The following is a 17,185-nucleotide window of genomic DNA, read 5'->3' on the forward strand; positions in this document are numbered from 1 at the left end:
CACAGTCCAAAGATGTGCAGGTTGGGTGGATTGGCCATGAAAAATTGTCCAACATTCTATGATTAACCTAGGACAAAAGTTCGGCGCAACATCGTGGGCCGAAGGGCCTGTTCTGTGCTGTATTTCTCTAAAAAAAAAAGCAACAGGGAACTATGGGCTCCTCAAGCTCCCGAGTAATTCAAAAAAGGAACAATGTTCGAACATGTCCCTTCTGTTTGCAGAGAACTGCTTATCATAGAATGTACAGTGCAGAAGGAGGCCATTCGGCCCATCGAGTCTACACCGGCTCTTGGAAAGAGCACCCTACCCAAGCCCAAACCTTCATCCTATCCCCGTAACCCAGTAACCCCACCCGACCTTTTTGGACACTACGGGTAAATTAGCATGGCCAATCCATCTAACCTGCACATCTTTGGACTGTGGGAGGAAACCGGAGCACCCGGAGGAAACCCACGCACACAGGGGGAGGATGTGCAGACTCCACACAGACAGTGACCCAAACCGGGAATCAAACCTGGGACCCCGGAGCTGTGAAGCATTTGTGCTAACCACTATGCTACCGTGCTGCCCAATTCATTTTGTATCCACTGTCATTTAACCCCATGGTCTTCAGTTTTACTAACAAGCCTATTATTCGTCCATTATAAAGTACATACACACAATATGATGCAAATGTCACTGGCTAGACCAGCGTTTATTGCCTATTCTTAATTGCCCTGGAGAAGCTGGTGATGAACGGCCTTTTTGAACTACTGCAGTCCATGTGGTGTAGATACACCCACAGCTGTAAGGGAGGAGGCTTCAGGATTTTTGACTCAGCCGCAGTGAAGGAACAGCGATATTTTGATCCAAGTCAGAATGATGTGTTATGAGAGTGTTGTGTTGGAGAGGGACTTGCAGGTGGTAGGGTTCCCATGCGCCTGCTGGCCTTGTCCACCTGGGTGGTAGCGGGCATGGGCTTAGACGATGCTGTCAAAGGACCATTGGCAAGTTATTGCCGTGCAGCTTGTGGCTGTTCCACGTTACTGCCATTGTGCATCGGTAGTGGATGGGGCGCCAATTAAACGGGCTGCCTTGTCCTGGGTGGTGTTGGGCATCTTGAGCGTTGTTACAGCTGCACTCATCCAGATATTCTATCACCACCCTTGACCTGGCCTTGTGGACGGTGAACAGGCTACGGGAAGTCAGGGGGTGAATTACTCGCCACAGAATTCCACGATTCTGACCTGCCATTGCAGCCACAGTATTTATATGGCTGGTCCAGTTAGGTTTCTGATCAATGGTATCTGCCTCAGAATGTTGATAGTTCGGGATTTAACAATGATAATGCTGTTGAGCCCCACAGGGAAATGATTAGATTGTCTCTGGTACCAGTCTGGTGCGAATGTTACTTGTCCCTCATCAGCCCAGGTCTGAATGTTGCCCATTTCTTTCTACAAGCGGCCACATGCTGCTTCAATATCTGCGGACTCACGGCTCGTGTTGAATTTTGTACAATCATTAACAAAAAAAAAAAACCCCATTCCTGACCTTATCATGGTGAAATGTAATTGATAAAGGAGCTGAAAATGGTTGGGCCGAGGACACAATTTTTGCACCACCTTTTAACAACCCACTCCATTATTTCATCAAAGAACTCAATCTAGTTTCTCAAGCATGATTTTCTGCAGCTTCTCATTAACATTAATGGCCTTTTGATACTTTCCAATGTTTCCACTGAAGCCTTGAGGGAAAGAAATGAGTACAGATCAGCCATGACCTTACTGAACGGCAGGGAGCGCGAGGGGCCGAATGGCACGCTCCCATTCCTATTTTCTTACATAACCTCACAATCATGTCTTTGACCGATTTACCATGGAAAACCCAACAGCCTGACTTCTCCAGAAGTGAAGGCCGAGGAGGGGATGGCCTATCGGAAGTCGTCACAATTCTGAAGAGATTGGTCATGGAGACCAAAATGAGGATTCAAAAATATATGACAGTCGTTAGCAAATCCAGTTCGGCATTTAGGGGAAATGACTTCCCCCAGAAAGTGGTTAAAATGTGGAACAAGGAATGGTTGAGATGAAGAGCAATGAGGCACTTATGGGGGAGTTGGTTAAGCATGGGGGAGAAAGAGAGTGAGAAGGAGGGGTGAGAGGAGGCTCAGGTGGAGCAGAATCATCGCCCTGAACCAGTTCAGAAAAGTGCTTGTTTCTGTGCTGTAAATACAGGGATAAAAAATGAAAGGTATTATTACTCAGGGCACGAACGGTTAATCTAGTTTTGATTCAAATCGGGCTGATCATGCCTTTGGTGAATCTAATTCTGTTGTTGGCCTTCAGAGTAATAGTTAGAGTGTCGTACAATAGTAGCGGGGTCATCAATTGAAATTCTGGGCTTTCCTGGTAGGTGCTTCCCCAGAGAATGGGGATAACAATTGTGTACACATTAATGGGTTTTGAGCGAGTTAAAATATCGCCCAATGACACGGCCATATCTGAAGGTTATAAGACAATAATAGTAATAATCTTCTGTGAAAAGTCCTTAGTCGCCACATTCCGGCGCCAGTTCGGGTCACTGAGGGAGAATTCAGAATGTCCAATTCACCTAACAAGCACGCCTTTCGGGACTTGTGGGAGGAAACCGGAGCACCCGGAGCAAACCCACACAGACACGAGGAGAACGGGCAAACTCGGCAAAGACAGTGACCCAAGCCGGGAATCGAACCTGGGACCCTAAGTGATGTGGAGCAACAAAAGGTTATAGCACTCCAAGAGTTGAGCATACAAATCTAGGCCCACGATCTATGCCGGTAACAATGGGATGCTGCATTGGCATGACACCATCATTGACAAGATACACAAGATCAAACAACAAGATTTTGAAGAAAAGCAGAGTCTTCCCCATGTATTGGCCAATATCCCTCCGTTAAAAAATATTAATGAGGCCATGGGGCAGGATTCTCCGTTAAGGAGACTAAGTGTTGATGCCAGTGCTAAATTGTGTGTGGCTTGCTCTCCCGTTTGGGGCTTTATTCGGTAAGAGAGTCAGGATACGCAAATCCACCCCCCACGAGGTCGAGAGTCTGAGGTGGACCCGCAGCTTCATGCCAGTGAGGAGATCCTATTTTAGAATGAAAAGCGGGTCTGAACACATTGCAGTTGGCATGTTAATTATATAAGATATACAGGTGAAGAGTTTTGTTTAATTAAGTATTATTATATATTAATGATTTGGACGAGGAAACTAAATGTATTATCTCCAAATCTGCAGACGCTACAAAGTTGGGTGGGAGGGTGAGCTGTGAGGAGGATGCAGAGATGCTTCAGCTGGATTTGGACAGGCTGAGTGAGTGGGTACATGCATGGCAGATGGAGTATAATGTGGATAAATGTGAGGTTATCCACTTCAGTAGCAAAAATAGGAAGGCAGAAATAAGTTGAGGCCAAAACATTGTGTCACTTCAAGAAGGAATTAAATATACCTCTTGGGGCTAAAGGGATCAAGGGATATGGGGGGAAGGCGTAATCAGGGTATTGAAGTTGATGATCAGCCATGATCATAATGAAGGGGGGAGCAGGTTCGAAGGGCCGAATAGCCTCCTGCTTCTATTTTCTATGTTTCTAAGCACCTAGAGCACTTATAAAGAGAGATGGCTGGGGCATAGGTGTAAGTAGGTAGGAAGCAGACTTATGTAAAGCTGCATTCTACAAATAATCCTGTCATCAAGAAACATATTAGTGCCGGGCTTTGGTGACTGTGGAATTTGCACATTCTCCTTGTGTCTGTGTGATTTTCCTCCGGGTGCTCCAGTTTCCTCCCACAGTCCAACGGTGTGGTTAGGTGGATTAACCACACTAAATTGCCCCTTAGGTGTCCAACGGTTGGGTGGGGTTAGGGAGGGGGATTGGGCCTGGGTGAGGTGCTCTTTTGGGCGGGTCGGTGCAGACTCGATAGGCCGAACGGCCTCCTTCTGCTTTGTAAGGATTCAATGATTCATGCTTCACCAACTGGCTTAGGATCGGGTTACCAATCAGCATTGTACAACTCGTTTTGCTTCAATCTCCATGTGAACATTAGCCAAGCTGGCCACAAAGTAATAGTGTGAGCTCGGTAACAGGACGGTTTTGAAAAGCGGGTCTGAACACATTGCAGGAGTAGGCAAACGCTTACCTGCTTTTCCTTGTCAGGGAGCTGCTTCCATACCTCGGCTAACTTCTTACTAAGCTCACCAAAATCTGTGGCAAAAGCAACAAACAGGGAGAGTTTTAAGTTACATTTGACCACAATGATGTAATCAAGCCGATTTATTGAAGGATGGGATCGAGGATTAAGCTCAATGATCCTCAAATCAGGATACTCCACTACAACAATCATAAAAATAAAACAAAGTTTTTTAAAAATTGGTTTTCTGTCATGATCTCAGCTGCCCTTTTTTAAAATAGCAACTTTATACCCCAAATTCAGGTCTATATTTGCTGAATCAATGATCCATCTAATTCAGTTTCGAAAGACGAGACAGAATCAGCATAAATTGTAGCTCTCAGTGAGCGGAATATTACATTAATGGGACAACACGTAAATTTTTGGTTACGCCAAATTTTTATATGTGGCTTCATCATTAGATTATCACATTCTACGGTTTCTTTCGTCTGGCTTTTCACAAACCGCCTTTCTGTATCAATGGGGACTGGTCAACCTCCAGTATTTCAAACACAGAACATAGAACATACAGTGCAGAAGGAGACCATTCAGCTCAACGAGTCTGCACCGACCCACTTAAGCCCTCACTTCCTCCCGATCCCCGTAACACAATAACCCCTCCTAACCTTTTTGGTCACTAAGGGGCAATTTATCATGGTCAATCCACCTAACCTGCACTTCTTTGGACTGTGGGAGAAAACCGGAGCACCCCGGAGTAAACCCACGGGGGCAACGGGCAGACTTCGCACAGACTGTGACCCAGTGGGGAATCGAACCTGGGACCCTGGCGCTGTGAAGCCACAGTGCTATCCACTTGTGCTACCGCACTTTCCATTTATACTACCGCGCTTAATATTCCCCTCACCATAACATCTTTAATTTGGAGAGAGTTTAAAGAAAGCACTTGATAACTGCGTGTATACTCGTAGCCCATCGTGCTTATTATATTGGCTTTTGGAATGAGCCAGCCACCTAATCCCAAGCTCCTGCCCCTCCTCGGTGCCCTTTCTAAATGTCACATTTTTCTCAGTATTTATCCTTTCTGTGGCAACTTGAGACCACAAAAGGTGGTAGCCGTTTAAAAGAAGAAACTTCCTTACATAAATATATAACAAAGTTGAACACTAACAGCAACTCAGCAGAACAGTAATAACTATGAAAACAGGAGCTGTAGTAAAACGGGGCTTGCTTACAGGTCACCCTCTTGCAGACCGAAAAAGCCGCCCAAAGCTAGGGCGTGCTCAGAACACTCAACAGACGCCAGTAAAACAATGACATAGGGGAAAGGCTGATAAGAACACTCTGTATTCTGGTCTGCCCCTGTCACCGGCCGGGGGAGAGGAAGGCAGGCAGGGGGTTTGGGTCTCCCGAGCCTGATGTATTATTACTGGGCGGCGAATGTGGAGAAGGTACGGAGCTGGGTCAGAGGGGTTGACTCCCAATGGATCAGAATGGAGGAGAGTTTGGGTAGGGGGTCGGGATTGAAGGCGCTAGCAACAGCGCCGCTCCCGATGGCCCCCGGGGAGATACTCAGGGAGTCCGGTAGTAATAGCTTTGTTGAGAATTTGGTGGCAGTTTCGCCAGTACTTCAGGTTGGGGGCAGGGTCAAGGGAAACGCCGATTCGGGGGAACCATAGATTTGAGCCAGGGCAGTGGGATGGAAATTTTCAGAGATGGGAGGAGAAAGAAATTAGGACACTAAAAGGTTTGTTTCCTGGGGTTCGGTTTGCAGGATTGAAGGAGCTGGGAACGAAGTGTGGACTGGAGCAGGGAGAAATATTTAGATACATACAGGTTCGAGACTTTGCCAGAAAGGAGATACATCCATCCATTGATTCCATCTACACCTCCCGCTGCCGGGGAAAAGCAGGCAGCATAATCAAGGATCCCTCCCACCCGGCGTACTCACTTTTCCAACTTCTTCCATCGGGCAGGAGATTCAGAAGTCTGAGAACACGCACGAACAGACTCAAAAACAGCTTCTTCCCCGCTGTCACCAGACTCCTAAATGACCCTCCTATGGACTGACCTCATTAACACTACACCCTGTCTGCTTCACCCGATGCCAATGCTTATGTAGTTACATTGTATATATTGTGTTGCCCTATTATGTATTCTCATGTATTTTCTTGAATTCTGTTTAATTCCCTTTTCTTCCCATGTACTGAATGATCTGTTGAGCTGCTTGCAGAAAAATACTTTTCACTGTACCTCGGTACACGTGACAATAAACAAATCCAATCCAATCCAATCAGAGCTTCCCAATAGAGCCGCCTTCCACATTGCTGGAGAAGGTGCTGACGACAGGGGGACTGGAGAAGAGGGTAGTACCGGTGGTTTACGGGGCTATTTTGGAGGAGGAGTAGGGGCTGCTGGAAGGGATCAAGGCAAAGTGGGAGGAAGAGTTGGGAGAGGGTGTGGAGGAGGGGTTCTGATGTGAGGTACTCTGGAGGGTGAACGCCTCCACCTCGTGTGCGTGGTTGGGGCTGATACAGCTGAAGGTGGTGTATAGAGCGCACCTCACAAGGGTAAGGATGAGCCGGCTCTTTGAGTGGGTAGAAGATTTGTGTGAATGTTGTGGGGGAGGGGCCCCGCAAACCACGTTCATATGTTCTGGTCCTGTCCAAAGCTGGAGGATTACTGGAAGGAGGTTTTTAGGGTAATCTCTAAAGTGGTGCACGTGAAACTGGAGCCGAGCCCTCGGGAGGCCATATTCGGGGTGTTGGACCAGCCGGGGTTGGAAACGGGCACGGGGGCAGATGTTGTAGCCTTCGCCTCGCGTGCGGGGGGGGCCTGCTGGAATTCTTGATGTTTGAAAAGGTCATATTTGAACTGAGGAGAAGGATGGACGGGTTCTACAATTCATGGACGTTATTCATTCTGCACTTTCGAGAATTGGGATTACATTGAACATTGAGGGGAGCTGGGAGGGTTGGGGGGAGGGGGGGGGGACTGTATGTGTTAATGGATGATACCCAATTCCTTTTTGTCAGTTGTTTATGTGAACATGCGGGCTAATGTTTGGGGTTTGGTGGGAGGATGGGATCGTTGTTATTGATGTGGGGATCGATATTACATTGGTTACTGATTATTGTTTATTGTTGGGTGTAAAAGGGAGAAAATGTGAAAAAGGAGAATAATGACATTTTAAAAAAAAGAACACTCTGTATTCATGGACGACAGAGTGGTTAGCACTGCTGCCTCACGGCACTGAGGTCCCGGGTTCGATCCCGGCCCTGGGTCACTGGCCGTGTGGAGTTTGCACATTCTCCCCGTGTCTGCGTGGGTCTCACCCCCACAGCCCAAAGTTGTGCAAGCCAGGTGGATTGGCCACACTAAATTGCCCCTTAATTGTAAAAAGAATTGGGCACTCTAATTTTATTTTTAAAAAGAACACTCTGTATTCAAAACGACTCTCTTTAACACTTTCTCTTTTAGAAGTTTTATGAATTTGGCCTCCATAAATGACTCTTTGGGCAAAAAACCATCCTGACCTCCCCTTGTTATGTTGATGTTAAATTGGTGCCCCCAATACAATAATCCTCCATGCTCTTCTGAAATCGCCCAACTCTAATATATTTTTTATATTATTCCAATTAAGGGGCAATTTAGCGTGGCCAATCCACCCACGCTGCACATCTTTGGGTTGTGGGGGTGAGACCCACGCAGACACGGGGAGAATGTGCAAACTCCACACGGACAGTGACCGTGGGCCGGGATCGAACCCGGGTCTTCGGCGCCGTGAGGCAGCAGTGCTAACCACTGAGCCCCCGTGCCGCCCCAGAAATCTCCCAATTCTGATATCAATTCCACAGCGAATGTTTCCAGAGCTCAGCTGCACAGTTTCAATGCTTGGCAACACAAGGTAAATTACTGTGCTGCCACTGCATGATGGGGAGTGCAAGGCAAGTTCATTTTTGTGACTTCTCAAGCATCTGTTCTTCCGACTGATAATTTTCAGTTGAACCCACCAGTAGCTACTAGCAAACAAAGAAAGATCTATTTCAATGTCATTGACCCATAAATTGTTTGCGTATCATTAACAATAGGTGGATATCGTGGCCCCTTACAGGTGGAATTCTTTCCTCCTGTATTTAATTGATGGAAACTTCGGGCCTGTGGTAATATGATTTCCTGTGGTCCCCAGAGTGTTCACACTAATGGAAATTTGTCCTGTCCGCCAGGGAGGCAAAGGAAGCTACCCCACCAGATCGGAGTGGTTGAGAAGACATTTCATTAGTCTCCAAAAAAAAATCTTCATTCACAACAAACAGCCTCGTTAAGGTTTGGAAAGAGGCAACACAGGGTTATGGTAATTTGAGAGGAAAGAAAACAGGGGCGACTTGAGGAAAACAATTTTCCAGAATCTTACTTTTTCTAAATCAATTTAGAGGACCCAATTATTTTTTTCCCATTAAGGTGCAATTTAGCATGGCCAATCCACCTACCGTTTGGGTTGTGGGGGTGAGACCCACGCAGACACGGGGAGAATGTGCAACCACCACACGGACAGTGACCCGGGACCGGGTCCTCGGCGCCGTGAGTCAGCAGTGCTAACCACTGCGCCCCCGCGCCGCCCCTTTGATTTTCTTTTGATCAAAGTGTTTCGTCTTTTTTGTAGTAATCTTTATTGTCAGGGCAGCACGGTGGCACAGTGGTTAGCATTGCTGCCTCACGGCGCCGAGGCCCCAGGTTTGTTCCCGGCCTTGGGTCACTGTCCGTGTGGAGTTTGCACATTCCCCCCCCCCCCCGTGTCTGCGTGGGTTTCACCCCCACAACCCAAAGATGTGCAGGGTAGGTGGATTGGTCACGCTAAATTGCCCCTTAATTGGAAAAAATGAAATGGATACACTAAATTTATTTTAAAAATAATCTTCATTGTCACAAGTAGGCTTACATTAACACTGCAATAAAGTTACTGTAAAAAAAGCCCCTAGTCGCCACATTCTGGCGCCTGTTTGGGGACACGGAGGGAGAATTCAGAATGTCCAATTCACCTAACAGGACGTCTTTCGGGACTTGTGGGAGGAAACCGGAGCACCCGGAGGAAACCCACGCAGACACAGGGAGAAGACTCCGCACAGTCAGTGACCCAAGCCGGGAATCGAACTAGGGACCCTGGCGCTGTGAAGCAACAGTGCTACCCACTGTGCTACCATGCTTGCACTCATCAGGTCAATTCACAGCAATATTAAATGTAAAGGGAACAACAATTTATACAGTAGAAGCGCATGATACAGCATTGTTACAAGCGACAGTCATTCGCCAATTAATTCCTCAGGTCAATGCCTTGATTTAAGTTGCTAACAGTGTTTGGCAGTTAATGGTCAGTCATCATCAACTAGTACACTCATCATGGCAATGTCCCTATCAATCAGAGAGCAAGTGTTAACCAATCAGCACTCTTCTCATACAGGAAATTTAGTTTATGCAGCTTGCTTTGATGTCCTGGCCTTCAAGTGTGGTGAAGTCAGATTCAAAAGCAACTTTCAAAAAGGAACTGGACAAATATTTTGAAGGGGATTTTTTGAACAGGGTTTTGGAGAACGGGCAGGGCTAATTGGATAGATCTTTCAAAGAAGCAGTACAGACCCAGGAGGTCAAACGGCCTCCTCTGGCTGCATCACTCCATGGTTTGGTCAATCGAACGATCAGCAGCCAAGCCTTGACAGAAAACTTACGACAAGTTCAGGGCATTAGTCCACCCGATCCACAGTCTCCAATATCAGGGAAAAATACCCAAGGTAAGAGGCACTCGCTTTCGACAAACAAATATACCAACAACATGCATTAAATAACGCTCTCACCTATTCCTGGGTGTTCAGAAACAATGTTAATACGGTACTCCTTGCAAAACAGCTGATAAGCAGACATGTTCTTCTTTTTCTGTCAATAAAGCATGAAAATAAAATTAGGAAAGAAACTCGAAATCACCGTGATGCCTGCTTTAGCATATAAACTGCTGCTTTCCGACGATCAATTGCGAGGTGAAGACAAGTTGCTGCTTTTTCTAATGAACTTTTTGAATGCTCTTCTATGATGACCATGTTGATGGATGATTCCGTTTCCTTTTTCAGGGACCCCACTTCAGCCTCTAGCACTCCCAGATCAGTTATCAAGTTAAATGGGGAGTAAAGTTTAATTCACTCAGTCCCAGCAATGTGTCACTCTTCCAACCCTCAGCCCAGATGGAATCATTACAAAGAAGCTATTTGTCAGCAAGTTCTAGCTGATGGTTTACTTGAAAGGAACTAGCAACCGTTTGCCTGTGTTGTTGCTGAGTTTAAATAGATCTGGCTGAGTGAGTAATATAAAACGAGTCGCGCTTGCAACCTGTCCTTTGGCTGCTACAACTGACTACAAGAGAATGCGAATGCACAAAATCTGAAAGCAGAAAATGTTGGAAATATACTGCAAGGCCAGAGATCCTGCAAGGCCTGCTGAGCATTTCCCACATCTTGTTAGATAGGCACGGCAGTATAGCTCCAAGAGTAAGTGGTGAGCTATAGCCCAGGTGATGGGAGTCGGCAGTGAAACAGGGGGCGCTCGTCACAGACCTCGAAGGCAGAAGCCTTACCTGTTACAAACATCTCTGTGATGGGAATTTTTCCACTTTTATCCAAAGATTAAACCGACGCCAAGTGAACGTGATGTCTGGGGCCATGCAGAGCAGTGGTGCCAGCAAGCAGACAATCAATTCATCAAGTTAAAGCATTCACAAACAGCCAGACAATTAGAGGCACTTGACATCCTTCACTTTTAATTTAAAATTTGATTTCGCAAAATAAATGTGGGACTGTTTTAAAATAGAAGCAAGTGTAAAGAGAAACATGATGTGGAGATGCCGGCGTTGGACTGGGGTGAGCACAGTAAGAAGTCTTACAACACCAGGTTAAAGTCCAACAGGTTTGATTCAAACACGAGCTTTCGGAGCACTGCTCCTTCCTCAGGTGAATGGCGAGGTGACCTCGCCATTCACCTGAGGAAGGAGCAGTGCTCCGAAAGCTCGTGTTTGAATCAAACCTGTTGGACTTTAACCTGGTGTTGTAAGACTTCTTACTGTAAAGAGAAACAGGCAGTTGAAGAAAGAAAAGTGTTTAAAATTTGGAATTTTGAAACTGAATATCGCACAAATAGAAAGTGAGTCTTTACCGAGGCCAGGTCAGGTGTGCAGCAGTAATTCGGAAGTTAAAACCCCAATTGTACTTTAACAGGCGTTACATTTCCCGGGTTTATTTTTTTCAGCAAAACCTGCTGTTAGAGTGGAAGTTCTCATCAGTTCAAGAATGCAATCTGTGGGAACCTCCACATTGCCTCCCATGGAGGGGTCTAGGCACACTGACAGCAACTTAGAATCGTAGAATAATAGAATCACTACAGTGCATTCGGCCCATCGAGTCAGCAACGACCCTCCGAAAGAGCACCCCACCCAGGCTCAATCCCCACCCTACCCTTGTAACCCCACTCAATCTTTTGGACACTAAGGTGCAATTTATAGAATTGAACAGTACAGCACAGAACAGGCCCTTCGGCCCTCGATGTTGTGCCGAGCAATGATCACCCTACTCAAACCCACGTATCCACCCTATACCCGTAACCCACAAACTCCCCCCCTTAACCTTACTGTTAGGACATTACGGGCAATTTAGCATGGCCAATCCACCTAACCCGCACATCTTTGGACTGTGGGAGGAAACCGGAGCACCCGGAGGAAACCCACGCACACACGGGGAGGACGTGCAGACTCCACACAGACAGTGACCCGAGGAAGGGATTGAACCCGGGTCCCTGGCGCTGTGAGCAACAGTGCTAACCACTGTGACACTCATGAAGGAATAAAGTTGCATTTATATAGCACCTACCATGCCTTTAGGAGACCCAAACTACTTCACAGGGGGGGGAAAAAAAGTTATTTCAAAAAGCTCACCCAAGGTGGGAGGCCAGGTAAGTAGCCTGACAGCAAGAGGCAGTGAGGGGTCGATGAGAAATCAACCACAGCCATGATCGTATGGAGTGGCAGAGAAAGCTCGAGGAGCTCAAAATGCAGGAAAGCATTGTGGGAGTATAAAAGTAAGGAAGTTGCAAATATACAAGGCATTAGTAAGACTGCACCTGGAGTATTGAGCACAGTTTTGGTCCCTTATTTGAGGAACGATTTAGTGGCATTGGAGGCAGTTCAGAAGAGATTCACTAGATTGATTCCAGTGATGAGGGGTTTGTCGTCTGAGGAGAGATTGAACAATTCAGGCCTATACTCTCTAGACTTTAGAAGAGTGAGGGGAGATCTAATTGAGGTATACAAGATGCGAAAAAGTATGGATAAAGTGGACTTGGAGCTGATGCTTCCTCTTGTGGGGCATTCTAAAACGAGAGGTCACAATCTTGGAATAAGAGTGAGCAAATTTAAAACAGATTTGAGGAAAAACTACTTCTCCCAAAGGGTTGTGAATCTGTGGAATTTGCTACCCCAGAGTGTGGTGGATGCTGGGACAGTGAGTAAATTTAAGGAGGAGTTAGACAGATGTTTAATTGGTAATGGGGTGAAGGATTATGGAGAACGGGCAGGACGGTGGAGTTGAGGCCAGGATGGGATCAGCCACGATCACATTGAGGGTGTTAGGCTCGGGAGACTAAATTGCCGACTCCCGCTCCTCGATGTGTTCTAGGGAGGAGATATTCTGGCTGATTTTGCAATCCAGCTCTTGGTCTGTAGCATCGGAGGTCACAGATGAGGGACATATATAATATAGTAATCTTTATTGTCACAAGTAGGCCTACATTAACAATGAAGTTACTGTGAAAAGCCCCTAGTCGTCACATTCCAGCGCCTGTTCGGGCACACAGAGGGAGAATTCAGAATGTCCAATTCATCAAACAGCACGTCTTTCGGGACTTGTGGGAGGAAACCGGAGCACCCGGAGGAAACTCACGCAGACACGGGGAGAACGTGCCGACTCCACACAGACAGTGACCCAAGCTGGGAATTGAACCTGAGATATTGGCGCTGCGAAGCTACAGTGCTAACCACTGTAGTACCATGCCGCCATGATAGAATGGCGGGGCCAACTCAATGAGCCGAATGGCCTAATTCTGCTCCTATACCTTATGAACTTCATCTCAAATAAGCTATCGCCTGGGAAAATCCTGGTGAATAAGATTTTAAAGGGAAACAAGGTTAGACTGGAAACATTATTCCTCAAGCTTGCACATAACTGCTGGAGGAAGGTCCCTCAGTCACCCTGCCTGTAGGATCTGGCTGGTATCGGCTTGCTGTGCCTGCAAAGCTGACAATCACAGGTAACATAAAAGACATCACTGCACAATTTAAAAGATGCAACCTAATTACCCGGTCCCTCTTGAGATTTCCTTTTGTGGTTTAAGGCTTTTGTCGGAGTATATTGATTAGCTAACAACCTTTCATCTAATATATCCCATATTACAACAGTGGCTACATTTGAAATGAAATGAAAATCGCTTATTGTCACGAGCAGGCTTCAATGAAGTTACTGTGAAAAGCCCCTAGTCGCCACATTCCGGCGCCTGTTCGGGGAGGCTGGTACGGGAATCGAACCTTGCTGCTGGCCTGCCTTGGTCTGCTTTAAAAGCCAGCGATTTAGCTCAATGAGCTAAACCAGCCCCTCAAAAGTAATAAATATGGCTATAAAGTGCTTTGGAGCACCCGGGGGTTGGTCTATCTAATTATTTTCTAATCTACGTTGGGAGACAACAGAGACATGGCATCGCTCCTACGGTGAGCAGGCACAGACAGAATGAGCCACTCGGCTTCCTTCTGTACTGCAACAATTCCGCGATTTAACATTTGGTGCTACAGTGAAGATTGCTGTAATAAATTCAGAAGTAGCCTCACCTTTTCCGGCTTCTCGACCTTTTCTTTGTCTTTTTCTTCCTTCTTTTTCTTTTTCTCGCTCTGCCCTTCCATGTGGAATATGGAAGGCGGGGGCACATTTATTGGGTGAGTTGTGCTAACGGTCGGCTGCGGGGGATGGCAGCACTTAGTGCCTGACAGGAGCTTCCCCGGGGAGTGGGGGTGGCTCTTCTTTGACTTGGAGTGCTTCTTCTCTCGGTGTTTCTCCTTGTCCTTCTTCTTCTTGCTCTTTTTGTCTTTCTTCTTTTTCTTCTTCATCTCACGGAAAGAGTCGTCGATGATCAGCTCCCCCGCCTCCAGCTCCCCGCCCGAGGACGACGCCGTGTCCAGCGCCTCCAGGCTCGCCAGGTCGTACTCGGAGAGGTTGCCAGCGTGGACATCGGTGTAGAAATGTGCCTCGGAGTCGAAGCTCTCGCTCACCCGGGGCTCTGGCTTGTGCTTTTTGCGGACGACCGCTTTTGGCATGCTGTGGGTGGGGAGGAAAGTGGTGTGATCTTCCCTGCTCGTCTTCTTGGACAATTTCTTGAGGCCGGACGCTGCGGCAAAGTTGAACGCCTCATCGTCCGTGCCAGATTTGTCCTTGGGTGAGAGGAGGAGTTTCATCTTCAAGCCCTCGGCCTCGCGCACAGTCACGGTGTCCGTATTTACAAAAAGCGGCTTCAGCTTTTTCGACTTGTGGAGGCCGCCTTCTTCACCGGTTTCCTCGTGCTCCGTGCTGCTGGACTTCTTCTTGTGCTCCTTTCTGCTCTCGTGGTGCGGCGGAGGATGGGACGGCGAGCTGAAAGCAGAAAATGCTCTGTCGGCTTTTTTGGAGGGTTTTGGAACTGTCGAGACGGGCGAGGTGATCGCCTTGAGGAGACCCATGGCAGTGTCAGCCTGTTGACCCTCAGACTTCTTCTTCTTCTTCACAGGTTCCATAGGTGACAGCTCTGCATTTATACAGAAAAGATTTTTTTTAAAAAAAACAGTGAATCGTCTCGCAACGCAACTCGACAGAAGCGCCGGGATGCTGAACAGGCTGGGGAGGGGGGGGGGGAATGACCCGAGACAGGTGTTAAAAATGATGAAGGGATTTAGTAGGATGGACGCTCAGGAGGTGGGGAATGCAGGAGAAGCTACTTTAGCCAGACAGTGGTTAAGCTGTGGAACATGCTACCCGCGAGGAGTTACAGCGAATATCATGGATGCTTTGGCTCAGCTGCGTCAGTAAATGAAGGAGAAAGCATGAGAAGATCATGCTGATAGGGTTTAATGAAAGATGGTGGGAAGCATGCATGCAGCATAAATATGGACCAATTGGGTTAAACAGTCCCATTTCTGAGCTGTAGACTGCTGCCCATTCTCAAACTGGGATCCAGAAATATTTTCCCAGGCCATTTCCCTCCGGCCTGGTATTCTTGCTCTTCCCCCTCCTCCAGAATCGCTACAAATGCCCGCTCTATAATCTGGTACCAATGCTCCAGCTCTCTCGCCGGGCTCCCCCTATCATCTCTCTGGGTATCCAATCTCTCACACGGATATAACTTAACGAGTTGTTTACTCTAAAGCCAGAGGTAAAACACTCTCTACATGCGATACTTCCATAGTCACATGGATGCCAGGGTGTCTGTGATGACCAATCCAGGGAAAGGGGTGCGCTTCAATCAAAAACGTTTGGGAATCACTGCTGTATATTAAAACAATCCCCACGCCGATTGGTGAAATCAAAACACAGCCTTTCCTTGAGGGAGAAGTATTCAATGAAAGGTCTGACACTGGGAAGTTCCGAGGAACAAAGGGGCCTTGACGTGTTCTGTCCATAGATCTCTGAAGACAGAAGGGCAGGTTAATAGGGTGGTGAAAAAGGCATATGGGACACTCGCCTTTATCGATTGAAGCATAGATTATAAAAGCAGGGAGGACATGTTGGAGTTGTATAGAACTTTGGTGAGGCCACAGCTGGAGTACTGTGTGCAGTTGTGGTCGCCGTGTTATAGGAAGGATGTGATAGCACTGGAGGGGGTCCAGAGGCGATTCACCAGGATGGAACATTTAAGTCATGAAGAGAGGTTGGATAGGCTTGGGTTCTTTTCACTGGAGCAGAGAAGATTGAGGGGCGACCTGATCGAGGTGTCCAGGATTATGAGGGGCATGGACAGGGTGGATAGGGAGCAGCTGTTCACCTTAGTTTAAAAAAAATAAATCTAGAGTACCCAATTATTTTTTCCAATTAAGGGGCAATTTAGCGTGGCCAATCCACCTACCCTGCACATCTTTGGGTTGTGGGGGTGAAACCCACGCAGACACGGGGAGAATGTGCAAACTCCACACGGACAGTGACCCAAGGCCGGGATCGAACCCGGGTCCTCAGCGCCGTAGGCAGCAATGCTAACCACTGTGCCACCGTGCTGCCCCTGTTCTCCTTAGTTGAAGGGTCAGTTACGAGGAGACACAAGTTCAAGGTGAGAGGTAGGAGGTTTAGGGGGGGATTTGAGGATAAACCTTTTTACCCAGAGGGTGGTGACGGTCTGGAATGCACTGCCTGGGAGGGTGGTAGAGGCAGGTTGCCTCACATCCTTTAAAAAGTATCTGGATGAACACATGATAACATTCAAGGCTATGGGCCAAGTGCTGGCAAATGGGATTAGGTAGGCATGCCAGGTGTTTTTCATGAATCGGTGCACTCGATGGGCTGTATTATTCCGTGATTCTGAGAGAGTTTATTGACTTTGTCCAGTGTAAATTCTGCTCACCCACCTCCTCCAAGTGTCCCAGCTGTCCCCGATTTATGTGTTCAAATACCCATCACCTGTTTCCCTTAACAATGCAACTGACATTAACAAACGTTAATTAATTGATTTATAACACACAATAGACTCCATGCACTCAGACCAATTATCTCATTAACATCATGACCATTTTTTACCAATCCTTTCTCCACCCTGCATTATTTTCCTTACAGCTCAAGGGAAATTAACAATTCATTACAGGGATTAACCGGTACAAGCTACCCATCAGTACAGAGGCCATTCAGCCCATCATGCCTGTGCCGACCATCAAGCACCTATCTATTCTAATCCCATTTTCCAGCACCTGGTCCGGTCCATGGCCTTGTGTGATCTGGCGTTTCAAATG

General features: G+C 47.1%; 1 protein-coding gene across 9 annotated transcripts in view; it reads right to left on the bottom strand.

Moving 5' to 3' along the window:
- The window catches only part of hmgxb4a (HMG box domain containing 4a), a 55,450-nt gene that overhangs the window by 13,686 nt on the left and 24,579 nt on the right, over nucleotides 1–17,185 (bottom strand). For all 9 annotated transcript variants that reach the window (XR_005458627.1, XR_005458624.1, XR_005458626.1 and 6 more), the window contains 3 exons: nucleotides 14,054–15,000; nucleotides 9,993–10,071; nucleotides 4,156–4,220 (listed from right to left, as the gene is read on the bottom strand). Coding sequence is in view for 1 of the 9 variants with exons in the window: in XM_038783440.1 (XP_038639368.1) it covers nucleotides 4,156–4,220; nucleotides 9,993–10,071; nucleotides 14,054–15,000 (1,091 nt within the window). In the remaining 8 variants the exon portion in view is untranslated. The remainder of the gene's footprint in view (nucleotides 1–4,155; nucleotides 4,221–9,992; nucleotides 10,072–14,053; nucleotides 15,001–17,185) is intronic.

The sequence above is a fragment of the Scyliorhinus canicula genome, chromosome 23 (assembly GCF_902713615.1).
Source record: "Scyliorhinus canicula chromosome 23, sScyCan1.1, whole genome shotgun sequence".
NCBI classification, from domain to species: Eukaryota; Metazoa; Chordata; class Chondrichthyes; order Carcharhiniformes; family Scyliorhinidae; genus Scyliorhinus; species Scyliorhinus canicula.